The 23,347-nt window shown below is 40.2% G+C and overlaps 1 protein-coding gene across 1 annotated transcript in view; it reads left to right on the top strand.

Annotated features, from left to right (window-relative positions):
- The window catches only part of LOC102814362 (chromosome unknown open reading frame, human C12orf55), a 73,983-nt gene that overhangs the window by 19,839 nt on the left and 30,797 nt on the right, over nucleotides 1–23,347 (top strand). Inside the window, exons 3-6 of the mRNA XM_006871816.1 lie at nucleotides 816–959; nucleotides 6,676–6,847; nucleotides 12,130–12,188; nucleotides 19,030–19,173. Coding sequence (XP_006871878.1) covers nucleotides 816–959; nucleotides 6,676–6,847; nucleotides 12,130–12,188; nucleotides 19,030–19,173 — 519 coding nt within the window. The remainder of the gene's footprint in view (nucleotides 1–815; nucleotides 960–6,675; nucleotides 6,848–12,129; nucleotides 12,189–19,029; nucleotides 19,174–23,347) is intronic.

The following is a 23,347-nucleotide window of genomic DNA, read 5'->3' on the forward strand; positions in this document are numbered from 1 at the left end:
TCCTTCCTGCCCCATCCTTCCTGCACCATCCTTCCTGCAGCATCCTTCCTGCACCATCCTTCCTGCAGCATCCTTCCTGCAGCATCCTTCCTGCATCATCCTTCCTGCACCATCCTAACAATTTTTGTTTCACTTGAGTCCATTGTTGCTGTCATTTCGCCAGTCCATCTCATTGAGGGTCTTCCTCTTCTTCCTGACCCTACACTTTACCAAGCATGACGTCCTTCTCCAGGGTCTGATTCCTCCTGATAATGTGTTTGAAGTATGAGTGACGAAGTCTTATCATGTTGGCTTCTAAGGAGCATTCTGGTTGTACCTTTTCCAACACCATTTTGTTTGTTCTTCTGGCAGTCCATGGTATTTCAGTATTATTCTTTAACACCATAACTCAGATATAAATACAATATAATCTTAATTTGTTGTTGTTAAGTGCCGTCAAAGGAGCTCTGGTAGCGTAGTGGTTACGAATCGGGCTGCTAATCTCATGGTCAGCAGTTTGAAACTACCAGCTGTTCCGCAGGAGAAAAATGAGGCATTCTGCTCCTATAAAGATTTACAGCCTCAGAAACCCTGTACAGGGTTGCTATGAGTCAGACCTGACTCCATGGCACATAACAACAACAACAAGTGCCATTAAGTCGGTTCCAACTCATAGTGACTCTATATAGCGTTTCTGAGGAGCATCTGGTGAGTTTGAACCACCAGCCTTGTGGTTCGAAGCAACCTTGTGGCCCAGTGCATATCCTATAGTGCCACATGAGGACTCCGTAATAATGATAAGCAAATGAATGAACCAAGCTCTCTTTTTATTTCAGGAATACAAATTGGCCCTTTTACAGTGCTATGGGAGATATCTGCAGCAGTTCAGCACCAACTTGGATGAGACCAAAGCAGATGTGACTCAATTCAAAACCGTGTTTTTTCCAAATGGCTTTGGAGATGAAACAGCTGGGCTTACAGTAAGATGAAAGAAACAGCAAAGCTATGCATTCAATGATTAGTTATGCAATGTTGCCTTTAGTTGACAACTTGTAGAATGTCTTATTTGCTTTGTAAAGCATCTAGCATCTAGCTGTGTTTATAAGTTGCTTAATATTAAGAGAATTGCTGCCATTGATTCACTGAACAGTTACCATGTGCTAGATACTATTCTGAAGGCCTTGTAATTATCATCTCTCAGTCTCACTACAGTTCTAGAGATGGGTACATTTATGTTTGCTTTACAAATGTGGAAATTGAAGCTTATTAGAATTTAAGAAACTAACCTTCTAAAGCCAAGGGGCTGGCCTGGCGTTTGAACCCTGATCATGCATGGGTTATTCCAAACTTGATCATTACTCAAGGCCTCAGAAGCAGCATGTGGTTTCATAAGCAGAAAATCTCAAAATATATTTGGGGGCAGTTGAACAGTTTTACTTTGGATGTACCATAAATGAATGAATGAGATTGTTGTTGTTGTGAAGTGCCGTCAAGTTGGTTCCGACCCATAGCGACCCTGCATAGGGTTTCCAAGGAGCAACTGGTGAGCTTGAACTGCTGACCTTGCAGTTCAAATGGCTTTGCAGTCTGGCGCATTAACCCACAGAGCCACACCAGGACTCCTACTACTAGGCAATAAATTAAGAAATGTAGTTTAGAGCCCCATTGGAAAGTATACTGCATAAAAATGTAGGCCAGTGCACTGTGGAACCCCTCTGTTTGGAAATCTTTTACCCTGGACATATTTGGTTCTCATTCTTTCTTCCTGCAGGTCTCTTGCACATGCTGCTTTATTTTTCTGTCTTGCATTCATTATCACCTGTTAGATTATTTCTATGATCTGCTTCCCCCTCTAGAATGTGGACTTCATAAAGAGGGGGATCTCTGTATCTAATGCCTAGGACAGTGCCAGGCATGTAAGAGATGTTCAATAAGTATTGAATGAATGAATAAGTGAAGTGATATAGTCAGAAGTTTTAATCCAGAAGTAGTATGCAGGCTAGATTAAAAGAAAAAAGACTGGAGGTAGAAGGTAAGAAGCAAGGAAGCCTAGCTAAAACTGCATCAACAGGTCTGTGTGTTGAGGATGGAAAGATAGGAAGAATTCTGTTGCCAACCTGCTAGATTTTTGGTACTGACAAGATACCGATGCTGCTGTAGTCTTCTATAAATATTTACAAGTGCTAAACTATTGTTGTTGTTGTTAGGTGCCATTAAGTCAGTTCCAACTCATAGCAACCCTGTGCACAACAGAACAAAATACTGCCTGGTCCTGGGCCAGCCTCATATTTGTTGTTATGTTTGAATCCATTGTTGTCAGTATGTCAATCCATCTCCTTGAGAGTCTTCTTCTTTTTCACTAACCCTCCACTTTTCTAATCATCATAATCTGCTCCAGGGACTCGTCTTTCCTGAACACATGTACAAAGTAGGAGAGACAAAGTCTCACTAGTCTCAAGTCTAAGGAGCATTCTGTTTGTACTTCCAAGACAGATTTGTTTGTTCTTCTGATGGTTCCATGGTATTTTCAATATTCTCCAGCACCACAATTCAAATGCATTGATTCTTTTATGCTCTTCCTTATTCATTGTCCAACTTTCACATGCATATGAGGTGACTGAAAATACCATAGCTCAGGTCAGGTGCACCTTAGTCCTCTTTGCTCTATAAAACTTTAAAGAGGTGTTTTTCTAATGCAGTCTTTTGATCTGTTGACTGCAACTTCCATGAGTGTTGATTGTGGATCCAAGAAAAATGAAGTTTTTGACAACTTCAATCTTTTCTCTGTTTATCATGATATCATTTATTGATCCAGAGGTAAGGGTTTTCATTTTCTTTACATTAAGGTATAATAATATGAAGGCTCTATTCTTTGATCTTCATCAGTAAATATTTTAAGTCCTCTTCACTTTCAGCAATCAATGTCATGTTATCTACGTATCGCAGGTTGTTAATAAGTCTTCCTCCAATCCTGATGCCATGTTCTTCTTATGTAATCCAGTTTCTCAGTTTATTTAATCAGCATACAGGTTGATTAAGTAAAGTGAAAGAATACAACCCTGGTACACACCTTTGCTGACTTTAGATCATTCATTGTCCTCTTATTCTATTTGAACGATTGCTTCTTGGTCTATGTACAGGTTCCTTATGAGCACAATTTTGTGTTCTTGAGTATCCATTTTTGGCAATGGTTGTTGTTTTTGTTGTTAAGTGCCATTGAGTTGGTTCCGACACATAGCAACCCTGAATAGGGTTTCCGAGGAGCAGCTGATGAGCTTGAACTGCTGACCTTGCAGTTCAAATGGCTTTGCAGTCTGACGCATTAACCCACAGCACCACACCAGGACTCCTTTGGCAATGGTATCCATAATTGATTATGATCCCCACAGTTTAATGTCTTTGTGTAGTCCGTCCATAAAGCACAAGTAATCATCTGGTATTCTCGGCTTTTAGTCAAGAGCCATCTGATGTTAGCGGTGATACTTCTGCTGGGTCCATGTCCTCTTCTGAATCCAACTTAAATATCTGGAAGCTCCCTGTCATTGTACTGCTGTAACTATTTTTGAATTATCTTCAGCAAAATTGTACTTGTATGTGATGTTGTTCCATGATTTCCCCATTGTATTAGTTCACTTTTTTTTTTTTTTTTTTTTTTAGAATGGACACAAATATGGATCTTTTCCAACCATTGGCTAGGTAACTGTCTTCTAAATTTCTTGGCAGAAGTGAGTTGAAGAAGCATTTCAATTTGTATTCCATCAATTCCTAGAGCCTTATTTTTCACCAAAAAGCTTGGACTTCTTTCAATACTGTTGGCTCTTGATCGTAGGGTTCCTCTTGAAATGACTGAACTCCAATCAATTATTTTTGATATAGTAATTGTATATTTTTTCTATCTTCTTTTGACATTTCCTATCTCATTCAATATTTTGCCCTTAGAATCAATCCTTTAATATTTCAACACTAGACTTGAATTTTTTTCTTCAGTTCTTTCAGGTTGAGAAATACTTTTTGGTTTTCTAACTCCAGGTGTTTGTACATTTCATTATATAGTACTTTGTCTTCTCAAGCTGCCCTTTAAAAGTTACTGTTCAGCTTTTTTACTTCTTCATTTCTTTCAGCTGCTTTAGCATCTCCACATCCAAGATCCAGTTTTAGAGTCTCGTTTGACATCCAGTTAGTCTTTTCAAAGACTATTTGCTTCCTTTGTGTATGATGTTCTTGAAGTCATGCCACAATTCCTCTGGTCCTTAGCGTCTAATGCATCAGATCTGTTCTTGAGATGGTCTCTATTCAGGTGGGATATGTTCAGTGTCATACTTTGGCTTATATTGAGTTGTTTTTATTTTCTTCAGCTTCAGCTTCTTAAATTGCAATGAGCACTTGGTGGTCTGTTTCACAGTTGGCCTGTGGTCTTGTTTTGCCTGATGGTGGTGAGCTTCTCCATGATCTCTTCTTGCAAATTGTAGTCAGTTTGATTCCTGTGTATTCATTTGGTGAGGCCCACATGCATAGTCACTAGTTATATTCTTGAAAAAAAGATATTTGCAATGAATTGTTGTTGTTGTTGTTGTCAGGTGCCATCGAGTCAGAACCAACTCATAGCGACCCCATGCACAGCAGAACGAAACAATGTCCGATCCTGGGCCAACCTCACTACCGCTGCCACACTTGAGTCCATCAATAATGCCACCTGGCCAATCTATCTCGTTAGGGGTCTTCCTCTTTTTCTCTGACCCTCCACCTTACCCAGCATGATATCCTTCTCCAACGACTGTTTCCTCCGGACAATATGTCCAAAGTAGGAGAGCTTAGCCATCCTGGCCTCCAAGGAGCACTCTGGCTGCACTTCTTCCAAAACAGATCGATTGATTCTTTTGGCAGTCCATGGCACTTTCAGTATTCTCCTCCAACACCACAACTCAAAGGCATCAATTCTTCTACGATCTTCCTTATTCACTGTCCATTGCAATGAATAACTCGATGATATTATAAAAGTCGATCGTGCGATAGCCATAATTTTTCTGTCACCAAGGCCGTATTTCCCAACTTCAGATCCTTCTTTGTTTCCAACCTTTACATTCCAATCACCTGTAATTATCAATGCGTCTTGATTACATGTTTGTTGAATTTCAGACTGAAGGAGTTGGTATAATTCTTCGATTTCATATTTACTGATATTAGTGGTTGATGAGTAAATTTGAATAATAGTGGTATTATCCAGTCTTCCTTGTATGTATATGGATATTATCTTATCACAAACAGCTTTATACTTAAAGTTAGATCTTGAAATGCTCTTTTGGATGACGAATGTGACAACATTCCTCTTCAATTTGTTTTTTCCAGCATAGTAAACCATATTATCATCAGATTCAGAATGGCCAATACCAGTCCATTTCAGCCCACTGGTGGTGGTGGTGGTGGTTATGTACTACCGAGCTGGTTCTGACTCATAATGATCCTGTGTGGGGTTTCTGAGGCTGTTAATCTTTACAGGCCCAGAAAGCCTCATCTTTCTCCTGCGGAGCAACTGGCAGATTTGAACTGCAGACCTTGTGATTAGCAGCCCAGCTCATAGCTAAGCTTACTAATACCTAGGATATTGTTCTTTATGTGTTCCTTTTACTTTTGATGATTTACAGAAACATTATTAATGGATGTGTGCAGGTATTTCTTCTCATTTTTAATTGTGCCCAGTCAGCAACTGAAGGTCTTGAAAGCTTTACTCTTATTAATGTCATTGAGGTTAACTGACTCTACTTTGAGAAAGCAGCTCTTTCCCAGTTATATTTTGAGTGCTTTCCAACCTGGGGGGGGGGGGGTTCATCTTCTGGCACTGTTTTGCTGCTAATAACAAGATTTTCAGTGGCTAGCCTTGAGCAGGCTGCCTCTCTTCCCTCTCAGTCTGTCTTAGTCTAGAAGCTCTGCTGACACCTGTCCACGATGGATGACCCTGCTGGTATTTAAAACACTACTGCCATAGCTGCCAGCATCCCAGCAACACACACCATGACAAACTGACAGACGATTTATAGTTCCATACTATTGTTCTTGGCATATGTGTTGAATATATGGGAGGCTGAAGGAGTGAGTGATAGAAAGAATGTATTAGACATTTAGCCCTGTAGTAACTTGACAGATCAAAAGACCTTCAGAAAATTTTTGTAAGAGAAACAGATTTGAGATTTAAATGCTTAAGGATCATAACTGGAGCAGTTTTGATCATTATGCATTATAAATGATTAAAAAATTGCTATAAAAATACTGACAATGAATTTTGTGCAGATACTTGACAGATGTTATTTAACATCTCCATTGTATTCATCGGGAAAGTCATTTTGTCACAGTCCTTTTGGTATGAATTTGGTCTCAAGAGCAGGCCTTTCTGGATTTGATGACCGGTTCTACTACTTTCTAATTCTGTTGTCTTGCGCAAGTTACGTAATTTCTTTGTACCTCCGTTTCTTAATCTATAAAGTAGAAGTAGCAATGAGTCCTACCTCATAAGGTTGGCTTTGGATTGATGAGATGGTAAAAGGTTTAGAACAGTACCTAATACTAAAAAATATTAGGTATCATCATCCGTTTCCAAAAGAGCTCATCCAGTTTTTAAGTCTCAAATCTATTTCTCTAACAAATGTTTTCCTAAGTCACACAAAACGTATTTGGAATCTTCTATTTTCTCATGTGTTCCAGTTTCATGCTTTAAACAGCAGGAATATTTGCAGCTACCAGCTGGTCTGTGAGAGTGATGAAAACCTGCAGAATAAGGAATCTGTGGTCCAGTGTCTGCACATCTTGTCCTCCCTGAGGCTCATCATGCAGGTGGCTCTGCCACACGAGCACTTCTGCTGGATCATCTTCAATGGTATACACCAGTGGATTCCATTTTTCACTGTTTTTTTTTTTTTTTTCCCAGAAGACTATTTAAATGCTAAGTTTTGACAGTAACTTGAGTACTTTATAGTGTTTTTTTTTTTTTTTTTTTTGAGTAGACCATTGTTTATAATTAGAAATTAAAAGCATTTCTACCCCCCAACATTTGAGGTCAAGATAGCTTCACTAGTGAATTCTGTGAAAAATTTAAGCAAGGAATCATGCAAAGTCTCTATAAAGTCTTACAGAAGATAGGTCAGAAAGAAGTACTTCAATTTAACGCAGACCCAGAATACTCCATTACATTGCATTGCACTGCAGTCAGCCTTCAGACTTCGTCAGCACAGGAAGGGCTCAACCCATCTGTGCAACTTTACATTCAAGAGTCAGTGTATTTCACAGCTTTAACAGAACAAGGTAAAAATGTGGCGCACCTTGTGATTTAAATCATAGCTATTCCATAATAGGATGACTACATTTTCCAATTTTTTTACTGCATTTTAGTTTGCCTTCACAAGCAGTGACCCAGTTTCCTACTGCCGCTGTAGCAGAAACACCACCGGTGGGCTGTGGCTTTAAAGAACAAAACCGTACTCTTTTCATAGTTCGGGAGACTAGATGTCCAAATTCACAGGGTGGCTCTTGGGGAAGAGCCTTTGTTTATTTCAGCTTCTAGTAGCCAGGGTCCTTGGAGATCCTGGGCTCGTAGATTCATCCTCCTCCATTGTCCTCAGGCAGCATTGGTCTCCCCTGTTTGTGGATGCATGTCTCTGGGTCTAAATTGTGCTATACACAACACAGAAGTGATTAGCCTTTAACAGATTGATTACGTTACTTTAGATTGCATTATAGGAAGTGATTGCTTTACATTAAATTAGATCACACCCACCGGTATTTAGGATTCCAACATATGTTGTGGGTTGAGGGCATAATTCTGATGGGGATTTACAAAACATGCCTGAGTTTTACTCTTAAAGAAGGGTCAGAGCCTCTGGGGATAATCAGCTTGAGATGTTTAAAAAACAGCAGCTATAGCACCAGCTGCCCCTAAGGAGTTCTGGTAGTGTAGTGGTTACGAATTGGGCTGCAAACCTTAAGGTCAGCAGTTCAAAACTACCATCTGTTCTGTAGGAGAAAGGTGAGGCTTTCTGCTCCTGTAAAGATTTACAGCGTCGGAAACCCTGTACAGGGTTGCTATGGGTCGGTTCCAACTCCATGGCACTTAACCACCACCACCACAGCACCTACCGCCCCTAGGAAACCCTATACAGAGTTACTATGGGTCAGAACTGACTCGACGGCACTTAACAACAACAACAGTGAACAAGCAAGTAGAAGTGGGAGGGTTAAAAAACTGTTGCTGGATATATCGATTCTAAGCATCATTCATGTATAGATTAGTTTTTTTCTCAATCAGCTTAACTTTCTACATATCAACCTTTTCCTCCTACTCAGAGCTGGAATAGACTTGTTTTTGAGTGAGGAGTTCTGAGAATGTATCATTTAATGATTTTTTTTTAATAGTCTCATAAGAAATGAATCATAGTTATCAAAATGCAGCATTTGATTTTCTTTATTTTAAAGTTAAAATGAATTGCTTACTGTATTATATATTCTTAAAAGACAAGTAACAAGTGTGTTTAATATGCATAAGACCATGATAACCTGAAGTGAAAGAAAACGTATTAGATTTCCCATTGCCCACTTTTAGCCATTCCTTTTTTGCCTATTCCAAATAATTTTTTAATGCTTGATTTAAATTTGATTTTATATCGTTTGTTTGTTTGACTTTTGTTGAGATTTTCAGTCTGGTGATTTCAGCCCATTGACCCTTTGTGCCTGATCACCTCTCAAGAAGGATGCATGATTCCCTGAGCGGCCAAGACTCTCGCGCCACCTCTGTTGCTCATGCATTTTGGCAAGGGCAAAGGCAGAGATTCTATGCCCTAAGGCGGCATAGGGCTGGAGAGTTGTGCTTGTAGGTACAAAGGATGCAGTCCAACTCTTTGTATTTTAGCTTTTCTTTCATTTGATTTATCTGTTGTTGTTGAGAGTATGTATAGCAAAACATACACAACACAATCAACCGTTTCTCCAGCTCAGTGACACTGATTACAGTCTGCAAATTATGTAACCACATTCACCCTCCTTCTGAGTTCTTCTTCCCCCATTAACCTAAAACTACTAGATGGCACTTAACGACAACTGCCCTCTACGTTTACTATCTAATCTTTTGAGTTGCTGTTGTCACTTTGATCCCATAGAGATAATTCCTTAGATTGCAAAAATTTTAAAATAATTTTTTGATACTATTTTTTAAAATTCTGTATCTCTTTCTTTCCTTGATGTGTGTGCTTTTTATTTATCCACATGGTCTTGTGCTCCAGGTTGCATTCTTTTTCTTAAATACCTTTTCACTCATTACCATGGCTTGAGAATCTAGCCAGGTTCCTGTATGTAGCTCTAGTTCTTTAACTCAATCTGCTGAATTAAAGTATAGATACTTCTAGGTGTCTGTATTCCCATGGTGATGAGTACCTGGTTTGCCTTTCTTCTGTAACTGCACAGAATGTTTGCAGTGGATATCCTTGTACATGCCCTTTTATGGCCCTGTGTGAGAGCTTTCTGGGATCTGTGCCTAGGAGCGGGATTGCTGGGTTGTGGGAAATACAGACAATTTAACTACTGTTTCTGTTTTCATGTTAAATTTATCAAGTGTCTAGATGCATCAGGTTTTAGGGACACAGACAAAACACCCTGTTCTCACTGGGTCAGGAGATGATTAAAATTGTAAATTGAAATCTCAAATTGCAACTAGATAATGTGTTTGATGGTGATTAGAATTGTGGAGAAAAGTAAAGTCATGGAGGAGATAGGCAGAGCAGGGACCGGGCTCAGCGCGGGCTGCAATTGTAAATAGAATGGTCATTGAAGGCCCTGTTGAGATGACACTTGATCCAAGACCTGAAGAGGTGAGGAGTGAGAGAGTATCTGGGTGAAGGATTTTCCAACTCGGGGAATGGCAAACGCAAAGACCCTGCAGTTTTAAAACTGGAATTTACGTAGTCAACAATGTTATGTTGAACTGGCTCACAGTTTATCCAGTTAGCTCTTAGTACTCTGTTTCACAGTAATTGACTGTTACACGTTAATTATACATGCAAAACCTTGGAGCTCATGATAGCCAGCTTGTCTTGATTCTTTTATACAATCTAACTAGGTGTATGGATATTGGATAGCACCTTATTTTGCAACTAAATGCAACTCTATTCACATGTTGTTATTGTTAGGTGCCATTGAGTCAGCAACCCTGTGCACAACAGAGCAAAATACTGCCCGGTCCTTTGCCAACCTCACAACTGTTGCTATGCTGCTGCCACGGTGCCAATCCATTTTGCTGGGGGTCTTCCTCTTTTTCTCCAACCATCCACTTTACAAAACATGATCTCCTTCCCCAGTGACTGATTCCTCCTGACAATATGTCCAAAGTATGAGAAACGAAGTCTGGCCATCCTGGAGCACCGTGGCTGTACTTCTTCCAACACAGATCCTCCAATCATTTAGACCCTCAAATAGGTTGTTTTTGTGGTGGCCATCTTTGAGGACTAGGAGTCACATGGTCAGGCCATAAAGTCATATTAGGGACTGGGATCAAATCAAAAGAAATTCTATAGGTATCCTGAGACCATAAAGATTCAGGCAGTTTTCCATTCTATACCATTTACTTTCTCTGCCAGGTTTCGGCAATGGGCATTCATAAGCCATGCCAAGATCCTGAACCACCAAAGAAGGATTCAGTTATATTCAGGATTAACTCGAGTTGGAAAGGGTAAAGGCACATTTTAAAAATACAGAGGGCCCTTGTCATGTTTGAAAGCAGTCTCCTGAAGCCTTTTAAAATTGCCCAGCTCCCCATTACTGACATGTTTATACAGGCTTCTGGCTTATACCTGAATCACATGTTTTGTGGAGAGCCCTGTGTTTCCTGTGCATAGCCCAACTTGATGATTATGATTATTTCTAACAAAGAAACACAGTTACACACGTTTTTTTCTGAGATTAAGAGCAGAAGTCAACAAAAGCCAGTTGAGTTGTGGCTAGCTGAGTGCTCTCTCCTGCAGTGGATGTTAAGTGAAACGAATAAGGGCACGTTACAGGCTTGACTGCATCCTCTATGAAGTTCACAGTGCTGTCAGGGTTTCAGGTTTCAGTCAAGGTGCTTTGTCTCTGCATCATGTGATTAATGTTCACTATGTGTGCAGGGGCATTTTAACCAACAAGTTTTTTCAGCAGCTTCTCTAGTGGAAACGCAAACATAGGATTCATCTTTGTTGAATTTTGATGGTTATGGATTTTAGAACAGATATTTTGTAATCAATGTTTGGATGACTTGTCATTACAATTGCATCCCTTTTTAGAGCACCAGTTTTTTTGAGTGTGCCCATAATCTCAAGATCAGCAGTTTGAATCAACTAGTTGTTCTGTGGGAGAAAGATGATTTACAGTCAGTCTCAGAAGCCCTAGGGAGCAGTTCTGCTCTGTCCTGACTTTGAGTCAGAATTGACTCCATGGTAATGTTGTTTTGTGTGTGGATGTTTAGCAGCATAGTCATGTCCTTTGCATATAGAGAGCTGCCTGGTGTTGGTATCCCATTTCTCCCCCAACCTTGCATCCTTGTTTATTATTGTCCTGACATAAAATCATATTGAGATCTTAAGGAGGTGTTGGGAATCCTGTTTCTCATTGAAGTGTTTATAAGCTATACCTTAATAATAGTATAAATGTTGCTTGAGACTGCGAATGAATATAATGTAACTGATGTGTGTTATGATTTTTAAATGATTACAAATTTGCTTGTTTCATGTTGATTAAATATGCTTTACAATCTTAGTTGGAGACAGAGCTTTAGTTTTTCAGTTACAAGGAAGCCATGGGGAGCACTAACAATTTATATAAATCGGTAGAACCACAGGCTACATAAATTAGACCAGTAAACTATTCTTTTGTTGGGACTATTTCAAAAACTGTTACTGTGTTTAAAATGAGGCTAGAAGTTCCTTGTGCATGCCAATCAGCATATTTAAAATATGGTCACATTAGTTTTTCTTAATGGGTTTCACTAAGTTACAAAAAAAATTACAAGGGTTATAAATCTCCAACATTAACAGACTTCCTCAATAGGTGACGTGTTTTAGGACTTGTAGACTTAAACCATAGGGATTGAAATGTTTGACTATAACACATGTATATTAAATAATCTTTTTCTTTATGCAGGTACCATTTACATTTACACCATTTGCAGAAAACTGATGATGATAGGTCAGTCTTCAAAGGTATGCAATGTACCAACAAAATATTTTCCCCTGTATTCCTTATTTCTCATAAGGATTTACACAGAACATTTAATGTTAATGAAAACAAGAACATTTAGTGAATTCTCTGAACAGTTTTTTTGTTCTTAGCTTTACTTTAAGAATGATTGTATGCCAAAAAAACTGCAGACAGTGAAGTATTAATGAAAAAGGGAATTCCTAACATTGATGAAATTGATACTGAACATCCATCTGGTTACTGATCCTTACATAGGGTGACAGTGCATCCCAATTTGTCCAGGACAGTCCTGGTTTCTGCTTCTTGTCCTGACTTAATTCTTAATAACACCCATGTGTGTTTTCAGAACTGTCCAGATCTGGACATTGAATGATTGGCTACCTTGTTTAAGTCATGCTAAGGAACTTGGATTTCACTGTGCTTGCAGTACTTGGATTTTACTGATGGTCCACATGCTAGTTGGGTTAATGAAAACCTCGACTCAGTCACAGCCTGAGGGCAGGAGCCTTTTAAAAAAGAATTTTAAAAAACAAGATTCTCACTTACTGGCACCACAGCTTAGTTTAAACTTGAAGAGGTTGTTGGCACTTCTACTGACTTCCCTACAATATTGACTGTCTCTGTGTTTGCAGGAGACGTAGTTATTCCCAAGATCTACTGTTCAGTCATTGGAATGAATGTGGGCCAAGAAGGGTGACTATACTCCCATTGAGACCATGCTCAAGTTGTTGCTGGCATCTTAAGATTGCTGCTTTATTTTTGTTTACTGCATGTAAACCTGAACATGAGCATTTTAACCCCTAGGAGAGATACTTTTGGACCTTCATTTCTTCAAAAGATGTCCAATTACATTAAACATGACAACTCTTAAAAATAAAAATGGAAGCAAAGATATTGGCAGGCTCAATGGATAACATCAATTATGTGTTCACTTCCTGCTTTGTCCCTCTAAATAAGCTCTGTTACTGACAACGACGAACTAGCTTCGTGCCAGCTTCTTAAGTGTGAATTGAAGTGAGAGAGAGACTGTCCCATGTATGATGTAAATTTGGCCTACAGACTACTCTAAGGAGTAAACATTCAGTTCCAGATGATTTCCTAAAAAGAAGTTGTGTACTCTTGTTGCACTAGCTGTAGTGACACACACTGCTTACAGAACCATGAGAGTTTGGTCTGCTACAGCGTTTGCCTGCCAATGCTTAGAAAGGGAGAGATGTCTGTGCCAACATCTGATTGTTAGCGTTTGTACTTGCTAATGCCAGGAGAATTTTAATTTAATGTGCTAGTCATCTTAAAATAATTTATTTATAGCTTATATAAAACGTCTCCCCTATCCCAGGCAACTTTAATTTCTCTGAAAAAATAAGGGATAAAGACAGATACTTCTCTGGTCCTGGTCTTCTGAGATACAAGTAGGGGGTAGTGAGGATTGTGAAGTTTGAGGTGGAGGCGGGTGGTTCTAACCTTGGCAATGGAAGATCAGGATGAACTTCTTTCAATTGGTTCAGTATAATAACAACTAAAACCAAACCAAGGCCATTGAGTCGATTCTGACTCAGCGACTTGTATAGGGTTTCTGTATAGGCTGTAAATCTTTACAGGAGCAGATAGCTTCATGTTTATCCCGAGGAGTGATTGGTGGGTTTGAACCACTGACCTTACAGTTAACAGTCTAACTCACAGCACAACCAAGGTATCAGGGAAATTAATAAATTTCATTCAGAAAGTCCCAAACACCCAGCTAGTAAATTGATTTTTGAGCTGAGGCTATAGGTCTAAATGGACTTCATAGGTCCATTTAATAGAGGAGTCCTTAGAGGTCCAGGCATGTCTTGAGTCCCTTTGGATCTGAAGGATTCTGACTCTGTTGCTGCCTGAGAGCTTGAATATGGTCTAGCATCAACCAGAAGTAGAAGACGACATAGTATCTTCAGTGATTTCCTTGTGTCACTTCAGAGCAATCCAAACTTCTATTGATAAAAGGTCTAGACATTATAGTTACCATTTGTTATTATGACTGAATCCTTACTGTGTACCCAGGCACTATGCAAAGAGCTTTGCAGATACAGTAATAATCACCGTAGTCTTAAGAGTTTGGTACAACCACCATCATCATTAATTAATATTTATTTGATGCACTGATGACATTGGCAAAGAACAAAGTACTGGGAATTGATGGAATACAAATTGAAATCTTTCAACAAACTAATGCCACACTCATCTATGCCAAGAAAATTGGAAGACAGCTACCTGGCCAATTAATTAGAAGAGATCTATACTTGTGCCCATTCCAAAGAGAGGTGCAGGACCAGGCAGTGTTTCCTTCTGTTGTACATAGCGTCACTATGAGTCGGAACTGACTCAGTGGCAACCATAGCAACATAGTCTCTCAGGTGTGCTTCTAAGCTTTGCCATGTATTATCCTATTGAATCCTCACCCGGCCACTTTCAGGAAGATACGGTTATTGACCCATCTTACAGATAGGGAAGCTGAGGCTCAGAAAGATCAATCTGCTCAAGATTGCACATCTAGTTAAAGGTGCAGCTGTGGCTTGGACTGACACTACACTGAACTGCCAATCAGCACCATTAACCCCTGTCTGTAGACTTACCGACTCCATGGCAGTGGGTGGGAGTTGACTAAATTGAATCCTGTAGTGGAAACCCATCCCATTTTTCTTCACTTCACAAACGGAGGAGTAGTATGGAGCAGTAAGGAGGTCTTGGTCTTTTTTGACATGATCCTGCATTCCTAAAGAGATCCAGGTGACCAACACTGCACAGAGGCTCTTCCTGGGTAGGAAGCACTTTGTACACTACTTAGGCAGGTCTTCAGCCTGTGTTGAGGGAAGGTCAGATTTCAGAGTCCTCTTTCTCTAAAGACATAAGGCAGACAGCTTTGCTTTTGATAATGGTTTAGTGTATCCTTTCTTTGGTGGCATTTAGAGCTACATTTAGAGCTTGTTGTGTTAGATACTGCTGGGTTGATTCATAATCAGCCTATGTACAACAGAACAAAACACTGCCTGGTCCTATGCCATCCTCACACTTGTTGAGCCCATTGTTCCACCCCCCAAGTCAGTCTATCTCCTTGAAGGCCTTCATTTCACTGCTTTTTGTTGTTGTTAAGTGCTGTCGAGTCAGTTCTGACCCGTTGTGACCTTGTATAGTGTTCCTGAGGAGCAGCTGGTGAGCTTGAACTGACTTTGCAGTCCAGTGCAGTAACCCACAGTGTCACACCAGGACTAAAGATCAAAGACAGTAAACTCTATTTATTCTAAGAAACCATTGATTTCTGTTTTGTTTTGCTATAAAACTGAATTGTTTGGTAAAACATAACTTGGACGCATTGTCAAATTATTCTACATACCTCTGTCCAAACCCACTTCCATTGAGTCAGTTCTGATTCATAGTGAGCCCATAGGACCGAGCTGTCAGTCTGCATGGAAGCGTAACCCAGTGTCTTACCAGAGCTCCTCCACTGCATCATATAAACCTTAAATCCAAGTCTTGTAGTGCTTTTTCGTGGCATTTCCCTCAATGATATGTTGTTGTTAGGTGCCATGGAGTCAGCTCTGACTCATAGCGACCCTTCAACAGAACAAAATGTTGCCCAGTCGTGGATTATCCGTACACCTGTAGCTGTGTTTGAGTCCATTGCTGCGGCTGCTTTGTCAGTCCATCTCGTTGGTGGTCTTCCTCTTTTTCACAGATCCTCAACTTTACCAAGCATGATGCCCTTCTCCAGTGACTGATCCTTCTTGATCACATACTCAAAGTATACGAGAGAAAATCTTGGCATTCTCTCTTCTAAGGAACATGCTTGACGATAATAACTTCTAATACAGATTTCCTTGTTCTTTCGGTAGTCTCATGTATTCAGCATTTTTCACAGATCCATAATTCCAAGGAATGATTTCATTTTTGGGCTTCCTTATTCATGATCTAGATTTTGCAATGCTATAAGCTGTTATAAATGATGCTACAGTGCCACCTTCTGGCTGATCTGATTAATAACGAATTGGCAGATAATGTCCTTTTCCTCATTGACACCATAACCACGCTCTTGCTGGGCCTATATATTGACTATGGACATAACTTACGTTTTCAATGATTTTTTTTTTTAATGCAAAGAACAATGCTGTGCATCAATGTATATATATTTTTTATTAATGAGATTTTTTTTTTTTCATTTTGAGGGGCAAGGAAAAAATGCTATAAATTGATAGCTAAGTTTTGTAAGTGGCTTTTCATTTTAAAGTCTGATTAATGATTTTCAGAACAATAAGCAGTTTTTAAAGAGTCCTGGTAATGTAGTGGATTACGAGCTGGGCTGCTAACTGAAAGGTCAGTAGTTTGGATCTACCAGCAGTTCTGTTGGAAAAAGATGAGCCTTTCTGCTCCGGTAAACCCTACTATACAGGGTCGCTATGAGTTGAAACCGACTTCATGGCACACAGCTCCCAAGCAAACTTCTCCTGTTTGTCAAGGCCACACCATGTAGCAAAAAGAGCACTTGGAGTCTAAAGACCTGAATTCCAGCTCCAACTCTATCATCTTCTAACAGCTATGCCTCTTGGAGCCAGATTAGGTGTCCCTCCTGACTCTGAAATCACATTTTAGCACTTTGGTTCCATATCTAAAGCTCAAACCGAAAATGAAATGAACAACCTTTACCTGAAGCTATATATACTTTGAAATGTGACATTGTGAATACCAGGAGTTCTGAAGGCTTCTGGAAAGAACATTTTAATTTAAAGAAATATTTAGACACAGCCCAATTCCACATCCCCCAAACCACAACAACTCAAATGCAAAAACCCAAAATAAAGGCTGTTAGGGAACAGTATGCAGATGTGAGAAGTATCCATGAGGTTTTGCTGACTGTAACTCTGTACTGGCTAAAAGTGTGACAAGGTTAGCAAGCAACAACTACAACAGCAACAATGAAAACGGCAACAAAGCAGCCTCAGGTCACTTAGGATAGGGGTAGACCAGGGACTGGAAGTTTCAATGCACTGTTGCCGCCATACATTCTTAAAGGGACATTGGCAACATGGAGGAAAGCCATGAGGACCACTCACAGTGGAGGAGAAGGGGAGGCCTGGAGGTACCTAGAGCTATTTATCCTGCAGAGAGAGGTGGATGGGAGCAGGCTGCAACAGGCGTGTTCAGATTCTTGGTGGTGGTAGTTATGTGCAGTGGAGTCAGTTCTGACTCATAGCGACCCTGTACAGGGCTTCCGAGGCTGTAACTCTTTACGGGAGCAGAAAGCCTCATCTGTCTCCCACGGAACAGCTGGTAGTTTCGAACTGCTGACCCTGACGTTAGCAACCCGATTCGTAACCACTACACTATGAGAGCTTAGAAAGCTGCGTTTTAGAAATAAGCTTGAAGGCATAACTTTTTTGTTGTTGTTAAGTGTCAGTTCCACTCATAGCCACCCTGTGTAGGATTTCTGAGAAACAGGCTGTTGAGTTTGAACCACTGATCTTGAGTTTCAAACCGACTTTGTAGCATAACTAGGCATAACTTGGAATGGCAAACTGATGATGTGTTCCTATATCATCAAAGTGGTTTTCATTTCAGGCTAAGGCAGTCCTTTTCATGGCTAGAATTGTCTTTTAGTGTTTCTTAGTTATAGGGTTTATGGGAAGACTATGTCTCAAAAGAATTGTCAATAATTTTGCAGGGGAAAGTTATTCAGCTAGGCTAGTATAGAGGCTGTGTTATATGGAATCTCACAGCTAGATCAATAGCAGTGATGATAATATTCCCACCATTGTGTTTCAGATCACACCTTAGAAATAACAGCAGTGGCAGGGAGTCACACCATTTATGGAGCCATAGTGGTTAAGTGCTTAGCTGCTCAGTGAAAGATCAGCAGTTAGAACCTGCCGGCTGCTCTGTAGGAGAAAGCTGTGGCAGTTGACTTCCATACAGAGTTGTTGTTGTGAAGTGCTGTCGAGTCGATTCCGACCCATAGCGACCCTGTATGGGGTTTCCAAGGAGCAGCTGGTGAGCTTGAACCACTGACCTTGCAGTTCACACGACTTTGCAGTCTGACGCATTAGCCCCACAGCGCCACCCCAGGACTGCTTCCATACAGAATTACAGCCTTGGAAACCTATGAGGCCGTTCGATTCTGCCTCATTGGATTGCTGTGAGTTGGAGTCAACTCTCTGGCAGTAGTTTTGTTTTTGTTTTTCATAGTGTGTTTACAGTGTGCCACACAGTGTCCTAGCTCATCATGTGTCCTGCCCCTTTCTCCATTACTGCACTGCTAGGATGTGATAAAGTACCCATTTTACAGATGAGAAAATTGTGGTCCAGGGAGGTTAAAGTCACACAGCTTCTAGATGGTAAAATTGGAACCAAAACTTGTCTCTATTGATTCCAATCTGGGACTATTTTCACTAACATCATAGGCTCCAGGCTGCAAGACTTTTCAATTTTCCTCTCCCTCCTATACCAGTTTCTTTTCAGACTAATACAGTGGTTCCAGGCTCTCCAAATAATGATTGTATTATTTGAAATTGACTCCTAGACCATTGTTGACTCTGAATAAATATTAATAACAGTGGGCTGAGTTCATAGGGTGGTAACCTTAGAGCTTAGAAGAAAAACATTCTAATACCAATCCTATTAATTTGAGAGTTTGAGTCCTCTAAACTTGTCATTTTTAAATGCTTGTGTTTTCTTGATTCATTGTGTCTCTGTAATAGTTTTTTAAGTGAGAAGTTTGTGTTTGCAAATTTTAATTCTATTATATTAAAGAAAATTCTTATGTATTACTGCATTTTTGAAATGAGCATAAATGCAGTGGTGCCCCTTCCTTCTCAGGCCTTAGAATATCTGCTGTGGGCCAGTATGTGCATGGAGTCCTCGGTGCCCCTCCTGTCTGCCAGGCACTTGACGTGGAGAGCCACACTCTACACCGCTGTCTGCCAGTGCTACTACGACTGCCAGTGTGGTATTCATGGCGAGGTAAGTCACGTTGTCACTCTGAGAACTACGCTGTTTTAAAATGCAACTTAGGGAGCACATTCACCCTTAAAAATAAAACGAAGACAAAAGGTCAAGGCTTCATTTGCAGAAATATTCTTGGCTTCGCCCTTTGTTGATTTCTGTCCATAGTTTCTTCTCTCCTTTATTCTCGATTAGCTTCCAATTTCTTGGCTTCTTTTCTTTTCTGAATAAGGTTTTCTTTATTTTTCCTTCTTCATGATATTCTCATATGCACGCCTATTCCTTCTCTGTTTCAGTTTGTATTCTATACCACCTACTCTCCATTTACGTTGCTTTTCTCTCCTTTCAGTCACCATTTAATATATTTTATTTCTTGTTTTTCCTCTTTTTCTGTATACCTTTTACAGTGAGTACTTGAAATGTGGTTAATTAGTTAGGTGACTGTTGGTCTATACAGAGCCTCTGGATAAAGCTGAAGGGGTTTTATCTCTGTAGGGATGCTACATGTTGGTAAATGGCTTGGTTAGTGGTTAGGGCCTTGGAGAGAATTAGAAAAATGTACCCTTTCCTTTGAGACCGGAAGAGCCGTGGTGGTATAGTGGTTACAGTGCTCATCTGTTAACCAAAAGGTTGGTGGTTCGAATCCACCAGCTGCTTTGTGGGAGATCGATGTGGCAGTCTGCTTCCATACAGATTTACAGTCTTAGAAACCCTATGGGCAGTTCCACTCTGTCCTAAAGGGTCACTATGAGTCCGAAGGTACCAGATAGTCATGGACTTTGAGTTTTTGTCCTTTGGACCGCAAACAACCTTATACCAGTGATGCATGGTTTGGTGAATAGAATGCAGGTTGGATTTCAGCCTCACCCAGCCCCTTGGTGGGAAGCACATAACCTTCACAATTATACAAATAATCTGGTTTGTGACAATTAATAGCACAATTGGCATGCTAAAGGTTTCCTTTACATAAAATTCAACTGTTCAAACTAGTTCTGAAAGTTTGAGTGGTAGCGGCCCATAGACAGGGTAATAGCCTAACTAAGCCATTGTGAGGTACTGTTCTAACTCCAGGTACATTCTCGAGACTTCTCTCTTTCTCTCTTCACACATGCACGCAGACAGAGCACACACACACTTGTTTATATACGTATGCCTATATAGTTAATTTTATTGTACTGTTAGGTGCCGTTCAGTTGGTTCTCACTCATACCGACCCTGTGGACCACAGAATAAAACACTACCCGATCTTGCAGCAGCCTCACAGCTGTGGACCACAGAATAAAACACTACCCGATCTTGCAGCAGCCTCACAGCTGTGGCTATGTTTGAGCCCATTATTATAACCTCTGTATTAATCCATCTTACTGAGGGTCTTCATCTGTCTTACAGACACTCAACTTTACCAAGCATGATGCCTTTTTCCAGAGACTGGTGACTCCTGATAAAACATCCAAAATATGTGAAACAAAGTCTCACCATCCTCTATTCTAAGGAGTATTCTGGTTGTACTTCTTCCAAGACAAGAGTTTTTAGTTTTTCTGAGAGTCACCAACACCATAACTCAAAGGCTGCAGTTACTCTTGAGTCTTCTTTATTCATTTTCCAGCTTTCACATGCAGATGAGATGATTGAAAATACCATGGATCGTGTACACCTTAGTCCTCAAGGTGACCTCTCTCTCTCTTTTTAAAAAACACTTTAAAAGGTCCTTTGCAGTAGATTTGCTCAATGCAATAATATGGCATTTGATTTCTTGACTGCTGCTTTTATGCCATTGATTGCAAATCGAGTAAAATGAAATCCTTGACAATGTCAACCTTTTCTCTGTTTATCATAATTATCATGATGCTGTTTGTTGGTGTATTTGTGAGGATTTTTACTTTCTTTGTTTTGAGGTGTATTTAAGGTTGTAATTAGCCTTTGGTCTTCATCTGTAAGGGCTCCAATTCTTGTTCACTTTCTTCAAGCAAGGTATGTCATTTGTCACACTCCATCTAGAACCTTCCTCCAATCTTAATGTTGTATTTTTTTAAAAAAATGTTTTATTGTGAATTATGTGATAGTTTACATGGGAGAACATTAGTTTTACATTCATCCTATTGTATATTGTTTCACTGCCATGGTTACAATACCCTCCATGCATCATCAACCAACCAGAGGGTATACACTACAAGCCCGCCCCCTGGTTGTCAATACACAGCCCCTCTCCCTCTCTTTGTCCAGAGTCCCCAACTGCTCCATCTCTGTATGTCATTGTCTCTGCCTCCATCTCAGGCATCACTGCTTCTCTGGGCAGGGTCCCGCTCTCTACTCTTCTCCCTTGATGGTCCCAGGGACCTCCGCTCCTAGGCTGAAAAATTAATCACTCCCCTCCTTGCTACAAAATGTCTACCTTTACATTTCCAACCCTCACAAGCAGACCTGATAACAATTATTCACTATTGTATCACAAGAGACCCATCCGCATTTCATTTCATCAGTCCCGCCTAGACAGATTGGATACCACTCAGTGGAGATTCTGCCTTCTTTCACACCCTCTGAATCTAGGTTCCCTCTTGAAAGCTTGTAAGCCAGTCACTTTTTGCCTTTGTAATACTCCCCCCAACCCCCCACCCCCATTTTGGGTAGCCAATGTCCAGGTTGCCCATCCTTGTCTACTCTGTGTATGGAGGGGGTGGGAATGATCCTTGCTGTAAGGATTTGTTCCCTCTTTTGAGCTACTGCATCCATAAGTGTAGGTCACATTCATCAAATTGTATCAGATTACTCTTTTTTTCCTCTTCTTTCTTCTTCTAGTTGAGCTCTGATCATCCAGTCATTGAAGCCAGGTCAAATGGGTATTATCTGCAAGTGTGGGTGTTCTTGTGCATATGCCCTCACTTCTTATCAGCTGGACGCTTCAGTCTCCACTCTAGTCCTCTGTGGCTATGTCACTGACTCTGGGCCCAAGAGTCCCCAGGTCTTGCCACACTGCTGGCCAAACAGGTCTCTACCAGGGTTCACAGTAGTCTATTGAACATTGTAGGGCTTAGCTCGCAGCTTCATTGCTGTTTTTCCATCACTTCCCCTTATCGGTGATGAGCGTGGTCACCAATCAGAGAGTGTATTGGGAGGAGGTTTACAGTGAGGGGACCCGACCACTTGCCTTGATGTCTCCTGGGAAAGCAACTTGCTTGTTCTTGTAGTAACAGTCGGTCTGCCTATGTTGTTTTGCATTTTTCCTGTAGGTCTTTCTTTCAAGGAATATCTTCTGTTCTTCTAGCCACTCCGTGCTGGTCTGCTGCATTCTTCTTTATATGATCCAGTTTCTCAGATTATTTGCTCAGTATGCCTATTGAATGAGTATGGTGAAAAGATACAACCTTGAAACACACCTTTCCGGATTTTAAAGCTTACAATATCCCCTTTGTTCTGTTCAAGCAACTGCCTTTTAGTCTATGTACAAGTTTTGTATGAGCACAGTGAAGGGTTCTGGAAATCCCATTCTTTGAAAAGTTATCCATAATTTGTTACAATCCATAATGTCAAATGTTTTTAGTCAGGCATCTTTCTGTATTCTATTTTCAGCCAAGATCCATCTGATGTAAGCAGTGATATCCTTCACTATACAACCTCTTCTGAATTTGGCTTTAATTCCTGGTAGTTCCTTGTTGATGTACTGCTGTACTGGTTTTTCAGTTATTTTCCACAAAATTTTACTAGAGTTTGATATTAATGCTATTTGATGATTTCCACATTCTGTTGATTCACTTTTCTTTGGAATGGACATGAATAAGGCTCTTTTCTAGTTGGTAAGCCAGGTAGTTGTCTTCCAAATCTCTTGGCATAGATGAATGTGCACTTTTAGCATTGCACCCATTTGTTAAAACATCTCAATTGGTATGCCATCCATTCCTGGAGCCTTGTTTTTACCAGTACCTTTAGTGCAGTTTGGATTTGTTTCCTTCAGTATCATCAGTTCTTCTTAATCATTTGCTATCTCTTGAAATGGATGGATATTAATCAGTCTTTTTTTGGTACAATAACTCTGTACAATAATTTTTGCTACAATAACTTTGGTACAATAATTCCTTCACTTGATGCTTCCTACATTGGTTCCTTCCACCCCCACTTTAACCAGTTTTTGAAAACATTTTATTGTGAATAGAGTGAAGGCTTGCAGAGAAGGTCATTAGTTTTACACTCAACAAAT

Source organism: Chrysochloris asiatica, unplaced genomic scaffold, assembly GCF_000296735.1.
Source record: "Chrysochloris asiatica unplaced genomic scaffold, ChrAsi1.0 scaffold00174, whole genome shotgun sequence".
Taxonomy (NCBI): Eukaryota; Metazoa; Chordata; class Mammalia; order Afrosoricida; family Chrysochloridae; genus Chrysochloris; species Chrysochloris asiatica.